Source organism: Solea senegalensis, linkage group LG20 (genome assembly GCF_019176455.1).
Source record: "Solea senegalensis isolate Sse05_10M linkage group LG20, IFAPA_SoseM_1, whole genome shotgun sequence".
NCBI classification, from domain to species: domain Eukaryota; kingdom Metazoa; phylum Chordata; class Actinopteri; order Pleuronectiformes; family Soleidae; genus Solea; species Solea senegalensis.
Genome location: NC_058039.1, coordinates 16,119,925 through 16,141,815, shown reverse-complemented (window position 1 = coordinate 16,141,815; position 21,891 = coordinate 16,119,925). Strand labels below are relative to the sequence as shown.

Sequence of the window (21,891 nt, the reverse complement as noted above, 5' to 3'; positions counted from 1 at the left end):
AGGGTTCATCCTGGGAAGGTCACCCGTCCGTCGCAGTGTCAGCACACTAATAAATGAATAAATAAATGAATCCTTTGTCAGTCCCGCAGGGGAAATTCCTTCTCTGCATTTAACCCATTCAACCCAGCAGCGTGCAGCCACTGAGCAGAGCCCATGTATCTTGCTCCGGGGGATTCCCCAGCCTCAAAAGTGGCAACCCCTTGGTTACAAGCCAACTTCCCTTTTACTTGGCCGTGGGCTGCCAGAAATACAGGCACCAGTTAGCCTAATCCCCAAGCCGTCATGTTATTGTGCTGTGAGGAGGAGGAAGTCAACGTATCCAGGGAGGACTCACACACAGGGAGAACAGGGAGAACACACTGCCTACCTCAGTTGAAGCGGTGATTGTCTTGCTGTGAGGCAAACCCGAGTCTTGCATGGTGGTAAGTCATTAACAGTGGCAGCTCTATTTCCTAAGCTCTTACTGATGCTGTCTCTTCCTGGTCCTAGAGGGGGAAAAAAAGAGCCACAACTACACAGGGAGGAGCACACACTCTGGTTTTGTTTTCAACATGTCTTTATTATAAAACTAACCCATAGGGTGTCATACAAAAATACTTCGAAGTATCGAGGATGCATTGCAAACATACAGTGATTTTTCTTTGCGCCCTGAAAAAAACCGGAAGACATGAAACCAAGCAAATAGGAGGAGATCTCACAGTGAAATGTTGTCCGGGACAACTGCAGATTTCTTTACAATATACAACGATTATCCTCACGTGAGGAGCGACATCAGAGCGCACGTGTGCCGCGTATAAATGCTGTTTGGCACTTTACGAGAACTTACATCTGATCACCAAACTGGGCTATGAAAAGTTCAGTGAGATTACCAAACGCGCTACAAGATAATCATTGTCCAAACCAAACAAACATAATCTCATGTAGGCAGTATCTCAAAATTAACGCAACTATCACAAAAAGTGCAAAAAAACATGGGAGAAACCAATTTTTTTTCTTTTTCAAATATTGGTACATGAGTAATCTGGATGCAGCATGAGAGTCAGTTCCTCAACACGCCTCACATCTCAGAAGGCGACATTTGTAACAAAGGTTCCTCAAAGAAACCCGACAAACGGAGACCTTAACTGGAATGACAAAAATCATCATAAGAAAGCAAACCCCAAGAAACAAGGATGACACAGCAGGCCGTGGGGCTGACACATACAACACTTGGCCCCCAGTTTATCTATCGTTCACAATTATAAACTTGGCTGTGAACGAACAGCAAGACTCTAACAGTCTGAGTGTCTTGGAAGGAACAGCTCCATCCAGAAATGAATACACCTCCACGTCTGCGACCTGAAGACCATCAGGAGGAGGAGGTGCAGCGGAAGATCAGCATGTGTGATGTAGCAATGCAGACAGCCCGAAAGACCAGGCAAGCGTCCTCCTGTCCAACTCTACGGTCCTGACTTTACTTCTCCAGCCAACACGTCTCTGAGTTTGGGGACTTTCTGTTCCTCTAAACGCTTAACGCTTTTCAAAATACACAGTCCCTGAGAATAGGGACCAGAAGTTTCACACTTCCTGTAAAGGCTTCAGCAGACTGGAAGCATGCGGCCAGCGCCGTTGTACTCTTCCTCGGTCTGGACAGAACAAAAACACAACAAACGTCAGGTCACTTCTTAGAAGCTTGGCAGAGAATTTAAAGTCACGTTCTTGAAAAACTCGGTTGAGACACCTACCTCAGTGTACACCGGAGGCGGAGGGAAGGTGAAGGACGGTGTGTTCATGAAGATCGGACTCTCATCTCCGTCAAAGTCATCCAGCAGTGGCGTGAGGGGCTGTTCCAGACGACAGTCGTGAGTGATGTCGGTGTAGCTCGGCGGGTCCGAGGGCATCCTGAGGGACACCCAGCTCTGAGAGGCGTTACTGACCGAACCCTCCTGGCTGCTAACGCTGTTGCAGCGGCTGCCAAGACCCGACGTCCCGATGACCAGTGGCAGCTCCAGGATCAGCTTCTCGCTTCCAGGGATGTGAACATATATCTGCAAGAAGATGACGTCACACGTTTAGCAACTAATGTTCATTTCTAAGCGTACATCTCCAAGTGTGTAGGACCAAAGGGCTTACCATCAGCGCATACTCCACACGGATGATGTTGCAGCTCAGCATTGACGGTTTAATCTTAGGCACCCGGATAGTCTTTCCCTGCCAGGCATCGCACATGCCAGAGATGATGTGGTTCCCGCGCACAGCCGACAGCTTCTGGCGGGAGACCTTAGTGCGGCCGTTGGCCTGGTAGATGTGCTTGGCGATGATGGCGGCCTTGGGCACCACGATGCGGGAGCAGGTGTTCTCGAACTTTGCGTTGATGCAGATGTCTTCGCCTTCACAGAAGCCACGGCGGTCGATTTTCGCGTTCAGCGACACCTGGCCATCAGGGATGAACATGATGTTGACCTTCTTCTCCTTTGCGCCACCTGTGGGAGACTAAGACGACAAAAGGAGATGGAAACATTAGACATTTGTAGACACAAAATAACCTGAGCACTAGTGTAACAAAGCAGAGAAACAGAAAGTTGTTTTTATGTTGATGGACTCACCAGCAGGTCTGGGGTGTTGACATCCAGAGGCTCCTCCACCTCAAAGGGCTTCTTACACTCCAGTGAGGGCTGGTCTGCTCTTTCTAACAGGGCCTTCACAAAATACTGGACATACCCGAACTTCCCTTTGTAAGATGACACCAACCTGTGAGGACACGTGAGGCACGGCTTTAGTCACACACAGTCCTTCAAAAAACAACTCTGCATCTATCGTTAATGATATTATCTGAAATAGAGTATGCTGCTGCTTTACGTACCCACTGCTCGGAAGATCAATTCCAAAGGCGTACTCGTATTTGTTGCCAGGCCTCAAGACCACAGATCCATCGGAATCTGACCAGAAGGAAAACAAAGTCCTTTCATTAATCCTCAGTGACACCATGATTCCCAGTTCAAGTTACCTTGACTACCGTTTCTAGAGTAGCAGGCTAACACTGGCAGCTGTTCCCCACACAACTCAAACAAAGCTGATTACAAGACAAGTGAGTGCTTAATGCACAGCATCCAGTCAGTGTTTAACAGTTTACAGTGTTGATAGTCATTTAAATGTGACAATATCACAGATACATGACACTGCCTTCACATTCATGAAAGAAACATGTTGATTTACAGAACCTTCCTAAGGGGTTCAGATTAAGAATCCTTTACTTGCTTACTTCATTATATCTCTCTTTCAGTTACCTCCCATTTAAACGTTTACATTCTGATTTGAGTTTTATATATGGCAGGTTGTACTCAATTCCCTTGTAAGTCGTTTTGGATAAAAGCGTCTGCTAAATGACATGTAATGTAATGTAATATCTGAAATGGTCTCGTTTCTGTAACTCTCTATGCTGCTGTCTTGACTAGCACTACCCGGAAGAAGAGATCGTGTATCTCAATGGGACACTCCCTGGCTAAATGAAGCATAAATGTGCTTGACAATACAATAACAATGAAAACTACATATAAAGGCTATAAGAAAACATTTAGATAAAGAGGTTTAAGAAGAAGTCGCAGTTAGTGTTGAGGTGCAGCAGAGATACTAATGGCAGGTTTGATGATCTGACGTCGCAGACTTGCACTCTTCTCATTCTCACGGGACATTCCCCGCAGCAGAGCGATAACATCACCAGTACCCGTGAAGGGTTCGAAAGTGCGTACCTGTCGGTTGACCGTCCAGCCGCAGGACCTCTTCGTGGCGCAGGTACTCGGCCTCCTGTTTGCACCGCTGTTTGCCTTTCGCGTAGTCCACTTTAGCGCAGCCGCGACCCTGGACCTTCACTGCGGACACGCGCGTCACCTCGTTCACTTCCACTTCGATGTGTCCACACACTCGCTCCCCGCCGCAGTAGAATGTCTTACTGGGGTCCAGGAAAGTGATTCTGAAGGTTCTGAGCCTCTTCGCCATAGCCACCATGACTGCAGCTGGGAGACGTGGAAGACTTGTGTGAGAAATAATTCACGATAATGTGGTTACTGTACCGTCACGGACGACGTTCTCCTCCGAACTGAGTTGTAAACAAAGGCGGAACGTTGGTTTTATATGACGAGCCTTACTTGGACACGAGCAGCCAGGATGAACAGCGTGGCTCAGCGCGTGAACACGGCGCTCATTGGCTGAAAACCTTTGTTTGTGTCGGGCCCGACCAATCAGCGGCGACAGTCGACGCGTGGACACCGCATGTCCTCGAGACTACGGGACGTGCTGGGCAAATGCACAGGAAGTTGAAGGCGTGGACGGAGACAGTAGGGACAGGAGAACTTGAGTAGTAAACAGACATAGGGAGGGACATGAACACCCGGTCTGACTAATGTGAAACTCATCTGGCCTACTTATAACACACACACACACACAGACACACGTTTACACAGCTTCACAGAAAACACCTGCGCTTCACTGTTCTATTGATAGAACGTCATAGAATAGAACGACGTTGGCGTTGTTTAAACAGAGGTTCATACATACTCCCGTGTGTCCCCTGTACAAGAGTTTCTGTGGAGTTTTTCCTCACTCCTTGTGAAGAATAGTGGGCGGGACTTTCTGTACAGACTGTATCCTTTCGAGGAAAAGTGTACTGGTTCACAGAACTTCTGGGAACGTTACCTTTTGGTTGCAGGACGTTCCCTGAAGGTTCCCCCTTCCTTAAGTGGACATATTATACCCTATTTCCCCCATTAAAATTTTCCCAACCTTCATACGTTCTCTAAAGGTTCCTAGATTGTTCCCGTTCCTGGGTTCTATGTCACAACCTTCATACAACCTTTAGAGAACATTCTCTAAAGGTTCCCAGATTGTTTCTATTCTTGGATTCTATATCACAACCTTCATACAACCTTTAGAGAACGCTCTCTAAAGGTTCCTCATATCATTACTTTGTCACAACCTTCATACAACCTTAGAGAATGTTTTCTAATCCTAACAGGAGAACGTCTCACGTTAAGCTCCTACTACCCTCAGGGAATGTTCTCTAAACGTTCGTTTTTGGTTCTTTGAACATTGTAAAAATTGACTTGAGTTAAATATGTAAATACCAGTGGTGGAAAGAGTACCAAAATATTCTACTCAAGTAAAATGACCACTATTTTGATAAGTTTACTTATCTTAAGTAAAAGTACTGGTCTAAAGATGTCCTCAAGTTGAAATAAAAAAAAGTAGCTTGTACAGTAAAAGTTACTTTTTTAAATGTTTTATTAAAAGTGCTGACAAAATACGTAAACACATAAAGTATCAAATGGGTCGAAGGTCATAAACTTTCTCACACAGGGACCTCAATTAACGCCAGTTCACCTGTCCCCATCATTCACCTAAAGAAAATCTTTACATCCATGTTGACTTCAGAGCTCACGAGGCGCCATTCACTCCTGTCCTTGAAAAGCAGCTGTTGACAAAACAATAAGAACCATATGGCAGGCTACTGATGTTGAAAGTAAACATTTACTGTATATACAAAACCATCCTCTGACATTTGCATAGAGTCACATGACCTGCACAGTTCGCTGTTATTGCCTCAACGATGGAAAATGTTCTGGTCAAGCTCCCCTCTGCAAACTTTCCCCTATTTGTTAGATCATGCCAGTGTACTGCCAGAGGAATTTCCATCATAACAAACTGTGAAGTGTTTGTGGTTCACTCGCCAAACTCCTGCAGAAGATGCACAACAACTTCTAATGACATTGTCTGTGCCTTGTTTCAGAACCCTTAATTTAACCGTGTCCCATGATTGGTCCATACTTGTCCATCCTGGGGGAGAAAAAAAGAAGGAAAGGTGGTATTTGTTGTTGAGTTGTCATTACTCACTCCTTCTTACCCTTGACTGTGTAATGCTGCTGCAATCTTTGGTAAGCAGGTGCTATTAAGTGTCTATAGTTAAGTCAGTCTCATAGGTAACGGAGCTGCAGTTGTGACTTGATCTGCGGTGGGTGTACAAGTATAACTCATTTCACTTTATATGGAAAAATGACAATGAGAGGTATGTTTTGTCACCTTCAGCTTTAAGGTTATTTGCATGTTTGCAGACACATGTAAGCATGTGAAGAAAAAGAAATGAGGGCATAACATGAGACCTGAACTCAACAGGTTGCTTATTCTGCCAGTGAGTGGAAACACACTGCTCTCTAGTGGACAAGATACAGTTACAACTTAGATAGGATGCATTTAACAGTGAAAACTAACCCCATTAATTGCTGTTCAAGTACTTTTGTTTCCGTTTATTTTTAAAATTAGTGCAATGTATGCATTGCCTTGTCCTTGAGTTTTATTTCAAATCATTATTTTCATGTGGCAGAAATGTGTACAAATGTAAAATCTGAAGAAGGCTTACTCTCATAGCTCTGGATATGAATTAAAGCCACAGTCAAAGGATCACGTCAACACAATTTCACTCCTTGCCAAGTCAGATCATGAGCCTGTAATGTCTCACAGGTTTCCAACTACAACCAGAGCTATCAATGGTAAATCTAATTCCTCTAGCACTTTTCAGGACACCAAGTTAACAAGTTAAGACTGTTAAAGCAATGGTGATGCCAGGTGGGTCTTGAGTGATATGAAGGTCTTTAAGGAGTCAGAGTTCCTGATGTGTTGTGGAAGGGACTTCCAGGGGGTAGGTGGCAGCTGCAGCAAAGGCAGAACTGCCAACAAGGCCTTCAAATATTTGTTCTTAATTAGGACAGAGTCAAAGTGAGCACAGCAATGACATTTATTTGATATTAAGTTCAGTTGAACACAGGATGAAACTGGTGCTGCTTCATCAAGTCATTTTAGATGTTGCTTCCATTTCGGGTCAAGTGACAGTAACTCTGTAGACACGTCCCAACAGCTGCTCCACTCTGCTGGTGCTGGAAATGAAAGTAGGTGAAAGGTTACACAACAATAACGTCCAATGTTTGATCCAACATGATACGCATGGTTTATATTTAGGAGGGAACCATCACATTTAGCAGTAGAGCAGAGATGGAGACATGTTCCCAGCAGGACTACTCAGCAGGATGCTGAGAAGCCCACTGGGATGGTTTTTGATTTCTGGTCAATTCCACAGCATGTCAGGAACAGTGAGTCCTGAAAGCCTTGGTATATGACCAATAAGACAAACATTTTTAACTCTACCACACACAAAAAGTTAAAAATACACACCTTACAGTGGAAGATCCCTCTCATGGCTCCATTGTTACCTGAAACAAAACAACCTGTCAAATTCAAACTCCCGTTTTTATATTCACTTTAAACTGTTGGAACAAAACATTATATCATTTAGATTCTAATTGTGGTTTATATGGATGATTCTGTCCTTTTAAAAAGCTGATCCATCATTCAGTAACAGTTACAACAGTCACCAAAAAAGACACCCGATAAACTGCTAAATTAAAAATGTCCTGCAGTAATATCCCACTATGCTCATAGCAGGTGAACACGTGGGTAAAGCAACTACAGATTTTCTCTGTGAGGCATTTCCAACGACATGACCCTATAGTTAAAGGTCCGTCGGGATAGACCTCAGCTTTCACTCAAATCATCTCTACCTACTGTTGACCCTCACTCACCTTTGCTTCTCAGGTCTGGGATCAGAAGACCATCTGCTGTGGCTCACACCTGGAGAATCAAACAGGAGAGTAAGCATCAGTACAAAGACGTGAACAGTATTTTAGAGTGACACCAAAGACAGGTCTGGTTTCTTGCATTAAATGCCATAACATGCCTAGTTGGCTAAATCTGTGCTCAGGGTCATTGTTTATCCATTTGACACAAAGACAGAAGCAGGCTGTGGTGGACGCCTTTGAAGGAAGAAACAGTTTGGTGCAGGCAATTCACCATGTACAGACTGACACTGAGAAATGTTTCAACAAATATACCAGGACTCCAAACACTAGCAGCATGGAGACCAACGATGCCAGCTGTTGACTTTGTCTAGCACTGGCTTTTGAACAAACCAGCTCACCGAGCAGCTGGCTGCAGATACCACACAGTGCTGTTACCCCTGATCACAGGCAGTCACTTCAAAAAAAGACACTTACCGATGTCACAGGCGAGTGAATCTCCTCTTTTCTGCCATCGAGGGGTTTGTGGGAGACAAACCTAGACATGCAACAAATTACACAAGCATACGTCAAAACAAAGGATGGGACAAACTGACATTGTTAGGTCAATGCAGTTTATAAAACATAGCAAAATTAATCTTTGCATTTAATATTTTTGGACACGAGACCCCTACACATTTTAGATGTAATATCTCAACTGTCCATTCAGGACAGTTGAACTTGCTTCTGTCCTACATTTTCACAATATATTGTACATATTCTTTTCTGATGGTCAAAATGACTCAGCACCCTCTGCTGGATCATGTAGTTATTACTTTGAAGAGTTTTATTTAGGCCATGTATTTTAAGCTCCAACGGGTTTTTACAGTTTGTTTGAAATGCATCCTTTCTCTGAAATTCAGAAAGCTGTCTGGATTTTTCACATGTCCTGCAGTAATATCCCACTATACTCATAGCAGTGAACACGTGGGTAAAGCACAACTACAGATTCCCTCTGTGAGGCATTTCCAACGACACGGCCCTACAGTTAAAGGTCTGTCGGGATAGACCTCACGTCATTTCCACCTACTGTGCTCCCCCCACTCACCTTTGCTTCTCAAGCCCTGCTCAGGTCTGGGCACAAGAGGCCATCATCTGCTGCAGCTCACACCTGGAGAACCAAAAACCAGTCTAAATGTCAGCCCACAAAAATGTTTCAAGATGAATAAAAACTCAGCTCTGCACTTTTGTGACTCAATACTCATGGAGTTCCATTAGATACAAAAATAAATTTCTAACGTGAATGTGTTTCAACAAATATACCAGGACTCCAAACACAGACGGCATGGAGACCAACGATGCCAGCTGTTGATTTTGTCTCGCACTGGCTTATGAACAAACCAGCTCACCGAGCAGCTGGCTGCAGATACCACACAGTGCTGTTGCCCATTTAAAAACTTCCTTCAGAGTCATCATAAACGGGACAGTCATATGTACACAAGTATAGGAGGCCTCTGCACTTACATCATGTTGCTGCATCAACGCAGGAGGCCAGAACTGTGAGGACACCTGCAGGGGGGAAGAAGGAGGGATGGAGGTGAGGGTGTGTTTGCAGCACCAACATATTCAGTGTCAAAAGCAGCTCATGTGTCGTTCAGAGAGGCAGTTGTCACTCACGCATCAGAGCAGTTGAACATATTTTGCCAATCATCATAAACACTTCCAACAGCAGAGTCACTCTGTAATATAGCTTACCCATCTGGCTCTCATGTCCTGCCCCATCACCTGAAGAATGACAAGGTAAATGAGTTTTATTCCCCGCAACTGAAAAATACGAGTGCATGTCACTTGAAAGTGAACAAGCTGTAAATTCCCATTAGTAACACTGCTGTAGATAAAACAGCAGTGGGTTGCAAGAGAATAATTGCTCTAGGCACTGTAAGCCCTCAACGGCCCACCTGACAGGACCAGAGCACATACTGTGTCAAATACAGTATTGATATTGGTTAAACAATAAAAGTTACATGTTAATCTTTACGTTTAAGATTTGATGTTGATTCTTTAACACGAGCCATATTACAACAACCAGATACTAACCTCACATTCCTGAGAGTTACCACAAATGCTTGGAAAACTACTCCATCACACTTCGCATCATCGTTGCCACCTGCAAATAAATGAATAAAAACTTAAAAAGGAAAAAAGACATTTCCATCTTGAAGCAAACTTTATTTCACTGGTTAACAGAAGGTAAATGTACCAGGTCTCATTGTCACCATTCAGCAACCGACAATGCAGAGGTGAAAGCAAAACCTGACTTTCTATAGCCACAGTTGTCCTGGGACCAGCCCACTGCACAGGACGATCCCACTGATTGATCTGTACACTATGGCACTGGTGTAGGACACACTGGTATAGAATGACTCATCTATTAACATGCACAACTAACAATATAAACATCTACTTACATTGTTAGAGTAACTTTGTTAAACAATACACACATGTATGTATGTATGTATGTATGTATGTATGTATGTATATGTATGTATATATATATATGTATGTATATATATATATATATATATATATAGGAAACAACTTCCCATTAAAAAAAGTCTGATTTTCAGTATGATACTAGCAACAGATCACAACTTCTTCAGTCTTGTTCAGAACTTTGAGAATTGTCTTCATACAGTTGTTTAAAGTCCAGTTATTAAGTCTCTGAATTAAAGCGGTGAGGATCCCCCCCATTTAAGATTTTCAGCGCTCTGTTTTACCTTGAAAACCGGATGTCGACATCCATACAAATTAGCTTGATTCATTGGTTCGCAGGCAATGTACCGTAAGAGACTTTGTAAGGAGGGCGTTAAAATTCAGCGTCAGGTAGTTACTTATACTTATATTACACAAATATCTATTCTGAATATGTAAAACAGTACGGTGACTAATAAGGTACTACTGGTGTATAACGTTCAGCTACAGTGTTGTTAACATTAGAAGCATATTTTCACATAAGCTACTGTAAAGGAGTGTTTTTTTTATGTTGACAAATACAGATATTGCCGAGTCAGGAAACGTGGAAACTGAAGAGGCCCGTATCCCACGTCTGCTAACTAGCCCGCCAAAGCAGCTAGCTCGCACAACGTGCCGCCCTGCTTGTGACGACCACGTCAAATAAAACCACACGCAACTGTATGCGCATGTGATAATAATCTGCGTTATGTTCAGTGTGTGTTTTGAAAGTTTGGAGAATTAATGTATTACTTACGCTTATCCGCGGAACCCTGACTCGCTCCATAGTCTGAAGGAAGACCGGCGAGAGAGAGGCTGTCTGCAAATGTTGCTAACCAATTTATAGGCTGCGTTACGCCAATCAAAGCTGCTTTGTGGCAACCGCTAATGCGTTCAAGGCAGCTCGGAAATCCTAAAAGCTTAAAACTCGCGGACGGTGGGCCACCAATCTATTTCATGCAGCCCTCAACTTACTGTCTGTTTTTTTATTTACTAACTAATTTTGCATCACAAATTACACATTATATATTTTTCCATATCAAAACAATCACTTATTTTGACATTCTATTAAATATCACACCGAAAACCATTGTTGTGATATGATTTTAAGCTAATTTCATCCACTCTGACTGAACTGTCGTTTTCTTTCCCCACAAAAAGTTTCTTCCACTGCACTCGCCCCTCCTGACCAGACAAGATCCCCAGTGGCCCCAAGGTCATTTGACTTTGAGACCCCTGCTTTGAGCAAAAGATTTGAACGCTTTCTGCAAGGGATGTTGTGTTTAAGGACACATTTTCCTCCACTGTGTGACTGTGGTTACAGGTTGCAGTCATTTTCATGATATTAATGGATATTAGACAGTTTTCAGCAGACAATTTTTTTTATTTAATTTTAGATACTTTATTAATCCCCTTAGGGAAATTATTCTCTGCATTTTGACCCATCCTAGAATTAGGAGCAGTGGGCTAAGATAGTAATTGGCCTCATCCCTGAAAAGATCTATGGTCCTGAGATGATTTACATGAATAAAATACAATTTAAATACTTATTATATTTTGGTAGTTTTGTGAAGATAGAAAACAAATGATCAAATTCAAAGTAAATATGCCATAAGCCTGTTTTTCTGTCCTCACATTACTCCTAAAATGACACAATTTGATTGAGTCGTCAAACAAAACAGGACATTTTTAAGATCTTTAGAAATAATGATGTCCTGACCTCTCTGGCCTTGTTTTATTATGGGGATCAAGCAATGAAATGTTTGGGAATACCTGAATTAAATCAGCACAATGCTCTGGCAAAGAATTTGAGCATTTGCCTCCATAGATTAACTTATATAAAGGCACTTAAATCTTTAATATCCTTTGAATCACTGGATAATTCAATATTTTTTACTAGTGAAGTGACAAATTAATGTGACTGAGGCACAACTGGCTAATAAATCAGGGATTAAAAATGAACTCTGACAACTGACAACAGCATTTTAATTAAAACCTCTTTTACTTGCTTTGGGTAATGTCATACAAATGTTTTTTCAGTACAAGTTCAGAACGCCAACACTCCACTGAAGAATGCTGACATGTGGAAAATATGAAGGAACAACATCAATGTACTACATCATTCAAATACAAAATAAAGACAAATGGATACTTGGCTTGAAGACATTTTGCTTACATTCTTTTCAACAACTAATTATTGCAACGTTTTGCATTGCGGATATTCTTAACAAAAGCCAAATTAATAAACTCCCGAAGGTCTCTGTAAAACACTAAAAATAAAAAGATAAAAAAAGGTTTTGTTTTTTGTAAAAGGTGAAATTCAAAACCGCATTGACAGGACATCATCACACCTCATGAACCAGCTTTAACAATTAAACATGACTGTCCTAATATAAAAAAAATTGCTTCATGACATACATTTATTAAAAGAAAAACAGAAGTGTAAAGACAGCAGGGTTTTGTTAATGTTTAAAAAGGTCCCTTCACACAGTTATTCCCGAATGACAAGCTTTGCAGGAGCAGGTTGATTGAATTGACTAGTGGGCAGAGCACACTCGGATTTCCTTCAGAGTCCTGGACTGACACTCATCTAAATTATGAACACAACCTTTTCTCAGCACATCCAACACTACACTGAATGTGTAAGTTCAAGCTCAACAGTTCTGCAGTGACACCACATGTCCTTCAGGATCACTCCATACTGTCTGGGTCTGCCTGAGCCATGTAGGCATCCAGTTCTGCATCCAAGTGACCTTTGGTCTTTGACATGTAGGCATCCAGCTGGTTGTCCAATTGCTCACGGGTCACAACGGGCCGGCCGATACCTCGGCCCCGACCCCGGCCGCGACCACCTCGCCCGGTGAAACCACCACGCCCACGCAGTCCACCCCGACCTGTATAGACAAACAGCAGAGGTGACGATGACGATACAACACTGATCAACTCTCAGCAACACAAGTGGCTTTGGTTAGGCCCCATTCATTGCATAAAACAGCCCTAAGTAGGACTGTTCACACCTGGCATTTAATATGCATCTGGGTCCTGTGACCTCCACCTAGTATTCAAATACACACAGACATGAAGATGGTTTGTGAGAACGCAATGTCACCAAGTCTGACTGAACAGATGTATCAGCGTAAATGAATGAAGTCTAAATGAAAAAAGAAAAAAACTTTGCTGGAACTGACCCCTGGGTACTCCTCGTAGCGATCCTCGGGATAGAGCCCCTCCTCTGCCAGCAACTCCACCACGTTGCCTTCCTCCTCTACGCATAGCCAAGCGGCCAGCAGAGCCACGGCCTCGCATGGGGGAACCTGTAGGGACTCGCTTCCCTGTGAAACACAAAACTCAAATTACCACCCGGTAATAAGAATGTAGCCCTGATGCAGCAAGAGCTCTCAGTTTGATTGGATGACATCACTGTGTGGGGTAGTGGATATGTACCTCTTAGGGACAAGGCGCCCCTCATTAGTCCTCCTCTAGCTCGTCCTCTGAGGTTTCCCCTGATCATCCCCCGCATCGCTCCTCTGCCACCGACGGGTCCTCCACGCATCAGAGCTCCGACCGGGCGACCCAGCCTGGCCTGGATGTTGCTCTTCCCCAGACGCTGCTTCAGACTCTAATGCAAGTTGTTCACAGATGCAGTTAGGACAAAGTAAGTGTGCAAAACTAAAAAGGAGGGCAACACTGTCAAACAGCCATCCTGTACATGGAGGTGGGAGAGGTTTAGGCCAGCAGTGCACCATCATCCAGCAAATGGCTGTGTTGCCCACACACTGTATACAAAAGCATAATCCAGATAAATTACTTCAGCTTTAAAAGTTGCATTGATCATTTTGTCCCTTCTCAAAAGCAAAGAATAGCATATTAATTATTAAATAAAGGGTCCTTTAGCAGTTTCACATCCTTCATGTAGAAATGCAACAGTTACTCTAGACTGGTCATTAAAGAGATCATTTTAAATGCAGCATATGTGGTTAATGTTTCATCTGCATTTTATTTTTCATTGCTAAAAACATGCTTCTGGCTCTGGTTACTGCAAATCCGTCTTCAACTGGACGTGTCCGTTGCATTCATAGCGCACATGTAGTTGCAAAAAAGCACAACCGAGCTCTGCCAGACGCATTAATTAGGTCATCAGTTTCGGGTAAACGGATTTTGTAATCATACAGCACTACTGAGGAGTCTTGTCTTAAGCTAGGGTTTCAGCAGATGCCTGTGCAGCACTTGATTACCAACATCAAATTATAAAAAGACCTATAAATATTCACATTACCAGTCAAAAGGTCCACTGATTCAGCGGCGTCTTGACCGTTGATCTCACCTGCTTGTGGTTCAGAGCAGCTTGCACTGACGGCCTGTTCTCCATCTGCTGGGCCAGCCGACGATTGCGGGCACTGGCCAAATGCTGCTGTTGCATGGTGGCTCGAATGCTTACCGCAGTGGGCTGCTTGTTCTTCAGCATGTTAGTGAAGCTTTAGAGGTGGGAGGGGAAAAAAAGAGGGAGGACGTAAAAGAAGGGGACAAGGGATGCACAGGAGGAGGAAGCAGGGTTCCACATCAAGTCGTTTCTCATTTAACGGATACAGCCACACACTCGGGTGGCGCCGTTGTCATGCCAGACTTATTCTCCACTTCATGGCACTCACTCTCTCAAATTACATTCCAGAAACATTTTTACTTGAATTTAGCAAGTGTTTTCAAATAAGCACAATAAGAAAGACAAACTGTAGATAGAAGGAAAGAATCTGCAAGGTGCAGAGAGGTCGAGCGAGAGACAGAAGCAGAGACAAGGTGCCAGAAGAGAAGCACAATTTGCCACTTACAGGCCTCCAGCTGACTGCCTTGGATGTCCTTGTACTGCAGCAGCAGCAGAGGCCCTGGACGTGAGGAGTGCTTGGCCACCCAGCCACTTACAGTATGGACCGTGACGTGTCAGAGCTGATGGTGGGGGAGGGATGCTCTATCACGTCCAATCTAGGACTGAGTAACCAGTGTCTTTTAGACATGAGCAAAGAGGGAAAAAGTGTAAGATAGAACAGAAGATAAAGGAATGCGTGCTTTACTTGACTTGAGAGAGGCAGAAGGGTGCCCCGTCTCCCTGGAGAAGCTGAGGCATTTTTTCTCCACTTTTAGTGAGTATACTTGATGTATACTGTTTACCAACAGGGAGCAGGAGTGCCAAGGCATTTGTGGGACAGTGGTCTTGTCTAGCATAGGCTTACCAAGGCTTACCAGGTATGACCACTACCCTCTTCCCTTGTTTCCATGTGTGCACTGCTCACACAAGATATTTGGCTCTTGTGAGGCTATTCTGCTCCATGTTGAAATCGCATTTAATTCTGCTGGTGCTGCATCGACAATCAATGACAACAAAGTTGAGTAAGCAGTGCACACACTGAGGACAGCGAGAATAGCATCCATGTAGGGTCCGGTCCCCAACAGAAGCCTTCCGTAGTCAGTACCAGAACCTTCACAAGCCATGGCAGCCCTGGCATCTGGTGTCTAACTGTTGACAGGGTGCGTGGCGCCTCACCGTTCATTCAGGGACACTTTGGTGGTGCTTTTCAGGACAACCTTTTGAGAGGAGGCTGCATTCATTTTGACAAGACTTGGATTCTCCAGCTCCTAGGGAAAGATGGGACAGAAAAGAGAAGGTCATCTAGTTGCAATAAGGAGGAAAGAAGGCAGTTACACAAATGCAATAATGTTGTCTCTACACTCTGCACAACAAGTGTGTAGCTACAAATGATATTAGGTCTTGTCTAGATTCTGAGGTAATGTTGTAATTTCCCATCATGGAAACTTGAGGGTAAACACAATTTCTTTCGTTTCCATATTTGGCTTAATCCAGCTACTGTACTTAATTATGTCTCGTCAATGGTTATTCTCTAGCCACTACTGTAACCAAGGGTGAATCTGCCACCTCAAATATGTCTCTTTGGGAATTTCCCATTTGCAGGATCAACAAATATGACGTTTGTCCAAGTCTGCCTTAAATAGGTCATTGCAAATTAAACAGCAAACACTAATGACGGTGGCGTCTTCACCAGCTGCCAGCTGCCTGTCTCTCCCCATCGCTGCTGTCTCTCCCACACACACACACACACACACACAGCTGAGTCTGGACAGACAGCACAGGTGTTTCCTTCTCATCATGTGTCACTGAGCCTTGAGGAGTAGTAGATTTTGTTTCACATTAATGTTGCAACCAAAACTTAATTTAACGATGAATGAATAAATTTTTTTTTTTCGATTCATCGGTTTCCATAAACCCTTTCAAAATTGTGAGTGTGCCTATTGTTCCCAAACCTCAAAAAGATACCATGTCCCTTTAAACAGCCACAGAGCAAATACATTGAGGAGCTAAGAAAACAGATAATACGAGGCTGAGGTCAAAGGCGATTATAAGAGAAACACTAAACTCGATTAGCAGACTAAATGGTGGTTAATTTATTAATCCGATTAATCGTATAATTATTGCATTCCTTCGTTCACTCTGGTTCAGTAGCACTTTGATTCGGTCCACTGTGAATGAAGCAAACACAATGAACTCTATGAGGAAAGTGAGCTACCTTCAATGGGTTTAACGTTTTACAGACAAAAACTCGGCCTTTCCTCAAATGTGATATTAATCCCAACAAAGTGGGCACAATCCAACACTGTAGACTAAAACTTGGGTCAGTGTCTCCGTCTCAAATCAACCCTTTTCCCTATTTTTCCTTTCTCCTACATGGCAGATGTTACTGGAGATGTAACGTATTTTTGTTACTTACTGTGAAATGTTAGCGTCGGTCGACAGAAAAGCCAGCTGGCTAGTGCTAGCTTTTGAGCAGCTGTGTGAGCAGCACGGAGGCCGTGCACAGTGTCTAATATTCTTCGACTGAAACGGACACTAAGTTGTGTTCGCGACCAATCTAAACAGTCGGGGTGGACGGGGGGAAAACGCTAAAGACACAGTTTAACGACGCCTCTCCCTAAAATGGTGCTACCGCTGTCGTCCGTCCTGAAGCTCCTGGAAAAGAAAATGGAGAGCGTCTTATGACTTCACCGTCAACGTGACGTCACTTCCGGTTCAGCCTCTACTATTATTGCTATGCTAAAATGGCTGCAACTGCAGTAGTCGATGCTTCTACGGGCAAAGATGTTATTGCCGAGGGGCTGCTCGACCTTCTGAAACCCGCTATCCAGCAGCTTGACCTTCACGTACACTCAGTCAGGTAAACCGCCGTTACTACCAACACTGACGAGCTAATATACTACTTTAATGACGCCATTTAATCCAGGTCTGCAACGCACTCCCAACTAGCTTACTGCCCCCAGTGTGTCTCGTGACTGATCCTGCTAGGATTAGAATGAACTTGTATATCAAATATAACTGTTGAGATATTAAACACCACACACCAGTTACTTTTGAAAGTTATAGTAACAGCTAAATTCAATCTTCACCTGTGTTACTCACTGTATCACCATAAACAGTGACTCGGACATCCATGGGGAAGGTTTATTGTCATACATTGAGTTTGCTTCAAATTAAAAAACAGGTTGGTTTTCACAAATGTAGAACAAGCCTTTCATTTTACATAAGTTCAATGGAGGGGCCCATCTTCAGCCAGGAAGATGTGTATGTTGCATTTTGAGACATGGCTTGTGTTATGTTTGGGGCTAGTGGTGACCGAGGTGAATGTAAACAAAAGCTGTGTTGTCACTGTGAAGTCAATCAGACTGATTAGCATGCTTAAAAGTCTAGTTAAGCTACAGGTGGACAAGAGAGGGTCTGTAAGGCTGAGAAAATTTAGTTAACAGTACAGTAACAATAAAAGACAGAAAAGACACTTTTGTTATTGTTTTTTTCTTTCAAATTAAGCCCTCTAAATGGAATATATTTGCTTTATATCTCATCTTGGTTTTGTGCAGTGATTTACTAAAGCAGTTGCCATCCATAATGTTATACAACTGCTTCCATTTTCTCTCACCTTTCTTTTCTTCTCTATGACACCCACTCCTTGGAAGACAGATTATCTCATCTTTGGTTCCAAATTTTGCACATTACCTGTCTTGCCTTATAGATCATCGCAGTCGCAAAGCTGCTTTGAAGAAGAAGGAGAGGATGATGAGACTGAGGAGATAACTGATGCAAGGAACTGTGAAGAGAAAGAAAAATTTGAAATTATTAGAAGAAAACCACCATCTTGGTGCCTCACCCACACCACGCCACATTAATTCCCAACATTGTTTTCAAAGGGTTTTTTTTAGTTTACAGCCTGCCCATAAGTTCATATTAGAGTCTTACCTGGTATGAACCTCCACTGACTAATTCTGTACTGAAATGCAACATCAAACAAAGCTTTAAGTGCTTCTGTGATTGTACTTCAGGATATGTTCCATGTTTTAGTGTTGTGGTCATATCTAACACAAATTGTATGTACTGGTTCACCTGTAATGTTTTCTCACACAAGCTAGTCCCAGTATTCTAGCATGAATTCAAACTTGAATAAATACTGATGGTTGCAGTCAAATTATTAATACTTTGGTGAACAATGTTCTCTGTAATGGACAACATACGGTATTTCAGATATACTGTACCGGATAGGGGGGTTGCATATGTTGATGGATCAGTCCATATTGACACTGGTTACATAACTGCAGTAAAGAAGCAGAAAGAGATAAGGTGTCTCTTCTCCAGCAACTGAGAGCAAATATTTTGATTGTGTGTGGACAGTTGAAGGGAGTAATGTAACACAATGAAAAGACAAGCACCCATAAATAAGTCAAAACTTAGTTTTTCTAGTAATAACAGAAACTAGCGAATTTAGATGTACACGTCGTGCTATCTCCTGCCTCAGCCTGATCACTGTACTGCAGTATAGCAACCAAAAAAAATGTAATCTGCACAATGCTGCGCTGCAATCCAGTTTACGTGTCACTGCATTCCTCCTCATGTGTTCATGTGTGCACTTGGGCTAATGTTACTGTTTATCATTTACAGAGAAAGCCAGGTGGAACTAAGAGAACATATAGACAACCTGGCGACAGGTAATTCACGGGTATTCACTCACTATACAAATCAGTAGTTTCTGTTCATTTTAAATCAACGTTAACTTTGTGTCTTGTCCATGTGTGTTCTTTGCAGAGTTATGCAGGATAAATGAACATCAGAAGGTGGCTCTCGACCTGGATCCTTACGTGAAGAAGCTGCTGAATGCAAGACGGAGGGTAGTGCTAGTGAACAACATACTGCAGAATGCTCAGGTCAGTTAGGGTGGGGCTTCTTTTCAGTTCTTTAAGTTACACTATCAGGATTTTCACAAAGGCTGTGTCATTTGAATGGTGTCACTGATGACTAGTATTGGTGACATGCTGCAGCCTTCGTAGAGGATCATGTGCAAGACATTCATCTGAGAGTGCAGTCGCAACTAATGCGTTATATCTTGTACCTTCCGTGTACAAGGACAAGACAGCTCACATATGGCACTTTTACACTACACTTTCCCAGCACGACTCACATTTTCCTAGCACTTTTTTGCTTTTCCATTAGCAATAGTACCTGGTACCTGGTACTATATAATCCCAGTCGGTCCTAGGCCATCAACACATTCAAGTAGACTGGATGGGAACACTCCATGTAACTCCATCTCCATGAATGAATACATGAAGCAGTCAGTCTGAGCCTGTTTCTTAAGATCCTGACATTGGATTGCTCCCTGATAGCACAATCTTGAGCCATCAGCACAGTATGCCAGTCCACAAGTGCTGTCCCCACCCTCTGTGTGACACAGCTAAGATAAGCCAAACAATGTCCAGAGCCTTCAGCGTCTCACTGCAAACCTCTTCTGCTGCTTACAGCCAAGTATCTTCTTGATGTCTTGGCGAGTCTTTCCCCATGTTTTCAATCTCTACCTTCACCAGGGAGGATGTGAGTTTTTCCTTTGGTCAACCAACAAATTCCCAACTCATAGCCATCTAATCTCCTGCTCTGATAAAAACAATTTAAGCCAAGCCCTGCTCCCTATGATGCCAGATTGTTTGCCTGAACGTCCTCAAGGTCAACAAAAGGTTCTTCTCCATGGCCACGCTAAACTCTTTCCTCTGCAGACCAAAGCATTTTTTCAGCCTTTTGGTACCTGTCTGCTGCTTTTGGAGACCTGAGAACCAACCAGGCCCAAAAGGCATCTGTCATCAGCTAGACAGCTTCCCTCACCACCATTGTCCACCAGTGGCTTCTCAGGTTACTGAAATAACAGGCACAATTGACCTTTTGACCACAAGTCATGGCAGACATATTCAGGAAAGAGGTTTTGAACACAGATTTCATGCTTTCTCTCCTGGGATGTGTGTCCTGGGAAGTTTTTTCAAGCCTCCTCATGGACAGGGTTCTCAGCCAGATGTCTCCAGTCCTCTGTTTCACTAGTTCTCTAGCTCCACCATCTGATCCAACTTCCAGTCATTGATTTGAGGTCTAAGATGTTCTGGTATTAAAGTTGTGTTTGTTACAAACACTTAATGGCAAGAATAAGAGTCTAATGAAAATCTAAAACTTCTTTCCAGTCACTCCTTTTTGGGTTTATATGTCTCCACCACACAATCTTTGTGTAAACACACTTAACAGCAACATAACCCAAATTAAATTCTCTGTCCCTAGGAGCGCCTGAGGCGACTCAACCATAATGTGGCCAAAGAGACGGCGCGAAGAAAGACCATGCTGGAGGCTTCAGGAGTGTTCACAACTCGCTCCCCCAGTAAACCATAACTCTGCTCCTTCTGCTCTGCACGGCATATACTGTGAACTGTCTCGACTAGAAGTGACGGGTCACTTCAGGGAACTGTAACATTAAGATGACAGGTCTTCCTTTTACATTCAATCACAAGCTCATGTTCTGCTCCGCTTTGCCTGGCGTCATCACAATAAAATTGTGGGCCACGATTTGCTCGGCATATACGATATTGTTCAATTCCCTGTCGGCAAAACAGATTCAGCCTCACAGTGTTGTTGCTGACATACTCATACTACATAAATGTCTTATGCAACACGGTATTTGTTGTCATTGTATAATAGTGATTGCTATATTAAGAAAGTGCATAAACTCTACTTACCTGTCACTTAATGTTTTTGTGCAAAAAAACTGTTTTTTGAAAGTTGCTTTTTTGTTAACATGCGGATTAAAATAAAGCAAACGCTTTAAAGTGTAAACCCACACCGTTTTTTTTATATTCTGAAACAAAACGGAGAGTCCAGATGGTTACACTGGAGGAAAGTCGAGCCTGAGAATTAATGCACCCGTTATAGTGCGGCCATCTGCCTCGACCCGTTGGGGTGAAAGGAAAATGGAGGACAGAGGAGAGGTGGGGGGGAGAGAAAGTGAAACAAGCATGTGAAGTAGAGATTGAAGAGAGACCAGGAGCATATATATAACAGTTGTGTCAAGTTATAGGAAGTCTTATGTAAAGTACCTAAAAGTGATACTTGAGTAAAATGTTACCATAAAATGAGTTTTGTAGAAGTTGAAGTCACTTTTTATATCGTTACTCAAGTAAAAGTCTTAAAGTATGTGACATTTACTGTACATTTACTAAGCAACTTAGGCAAGTTGTCTTTCAACAGGAAGTTTGTGGGTACAATTCCTGTAGCTCTGTTAGTCTATTATATGTCCTTGAGCAAGATACTTAACCCTCATGTTGCAGCGTGTGAATGGGTATGAAAGATGTGTGAATGGGTTCAATCAAATCTGATTTGATTTGGTAGTAATGCATAACAAAGATAGTTAGAAGTAAAATAGTAAAAGTTGAACAGATATGTGAATTT

The 21,891-nt window shown here is 42.9% G+C and overlaps 3 protein-coding genes, 1 long non-coding RNA gene and 4 other non-coding genes across 8 annotated transcripts; 1 reads left to right on the top strand and 7 right to left on the bottom strand.

Moving 5' to 3' along the window:
- Positions 1 to 538: 538 nt before the first annotated feature.
- On the bottom strand, positions 539 to 4,100 carry txnipa (thioredoxin interacting protein a). The gene is made up of 6 exons (XM_044053245.1): positions 3,729 to 4,100; positions 2,843 to 2,918; positions 2,586 to 2,730; positions 2,113 to 2,472; positions 1,725 to 2,027; positions 539 to 1,625 (listed from the first exon to the last, which is right to left on the bottom strand). The coding sequence occupies exons 1-6, from the start codon at positions 3,982 to 3,984 to the stop codon at positions 1,578 to 1,580; spliced, it is 1,188 nt and encodes a 395-aa protein (XP_043909180.1). The 5' UTR covers positions 3,985 to 4,100; the 3' UTR covers positions 539 to 1,577.
- A 2,645-nt stretch (positions 4,101 to 6,745) lies between these two features.
- Positions 6,746 to 10,927, bottom strand: LOC122785985. The gene is made up of 9 exons (XR_006362388.1): positions 10,846 to 10,927; positions 9,675 to 9,744; positions 9,333 to 9,362; positions 9,102 to 9,146; positions 8,686 to 8,748; positions 8,076 to 8,136; positions 7,605 to 7,653; positions 7,198 to 7,235; positions 6,746 to 6,902 (listed from the first exon to the last, which is right to left on the bottom strand). It is a non-coding gene; the product is annotated as an uncharacterized LOC122785985 (long non-coding RNA).
- On the bottom strand, positions 7,430 to 7,562 carry LOC122786981. The gene has a single exon (XR_006362528.1). It is a non-coding gene; the product is annotated as a small nucleolar RNA SNORA18 (small nucleolar RNA).
- Positions 7,894 to 8,031, bottom strand: LOC122786973. Its single transcript, XR_006362522.1, has one exon. It is a non-coding gene; the product is annotated as a small nucleolar RNA SNORA8 (small nucleolar RNA).
- LOC122786982 lies at positions 8,520 to 8,653 on the bottom strand. The gene has a single exon (XR_006362529.1). It is a non-coding gene; the product is annotated as a small nucleolar RNA SNORA18 (small nucleolar RNA).
- On the bottom strand, positions 8,879 to 9,018 carry LOC122786974. The gene has a single exon (XR_006362523.1). It is a non-coding gene; the product is annotated as a small nucleolar RNA SNORA8 (small nucleolar RNA).
- A 1,144-nt stretch (positions 10,928 to 12,071) lies between the features above and the next one.
- On the bottom strand, positions 12,072 to 17,132 carry chtopa (chromatin target of PRMT1a). The gene is made up of 6 exons (XM_044052740.1): positions 16,865 to 17,132; positions 15,625 to 15,716; positions 14,413 to 14,563; positions 13,533 to 13,707; positions 13,277 to 13,420; positions 12,072 to 12,982 (listed from the first exon to the last, which is right to left on the bottom strand). The coding sequence occupies exons 2-6, from the start codon at positions 15,687 to 15,689 to the stop codon at positions 12,780 to 12,782; spliced, it is 738 nt and encodes a 245-aa protein (XP_043908675.1). The 5' UTR covers positions 15,690 to 15,716; positions 16,865 to 17,132; the 3' UTR covers positions 12,072 to 12,779.
- A 40-nt stretch (positions 17,133 to 17,172) lies between these two features.
- On the top strand, positions 17,173 to 21,279 carry snapin (SNAP associated protein). The gene is made up of 4 exons (XM_044052742.1): positions 17,173 to 17,308; positions 19,078 to 19,124; positions 19,222 to 19,340; positions 20,731 to 21,279. Exons 1-4 carry the CDS (start codon positions 17,193 to 17,195, stop codon positions 20,836 to 20,838), a joined length of 390 nt encoding a protein of 129 aa, XP_043908677.1. The 5' UTR covers positions 17,173 to 17,192; the 3' UTR covers positions 20,839 to 21,279.
- The last annotated feature ends 612 nt before the right edge of the window (positions 21,280 to 21,891 follow it).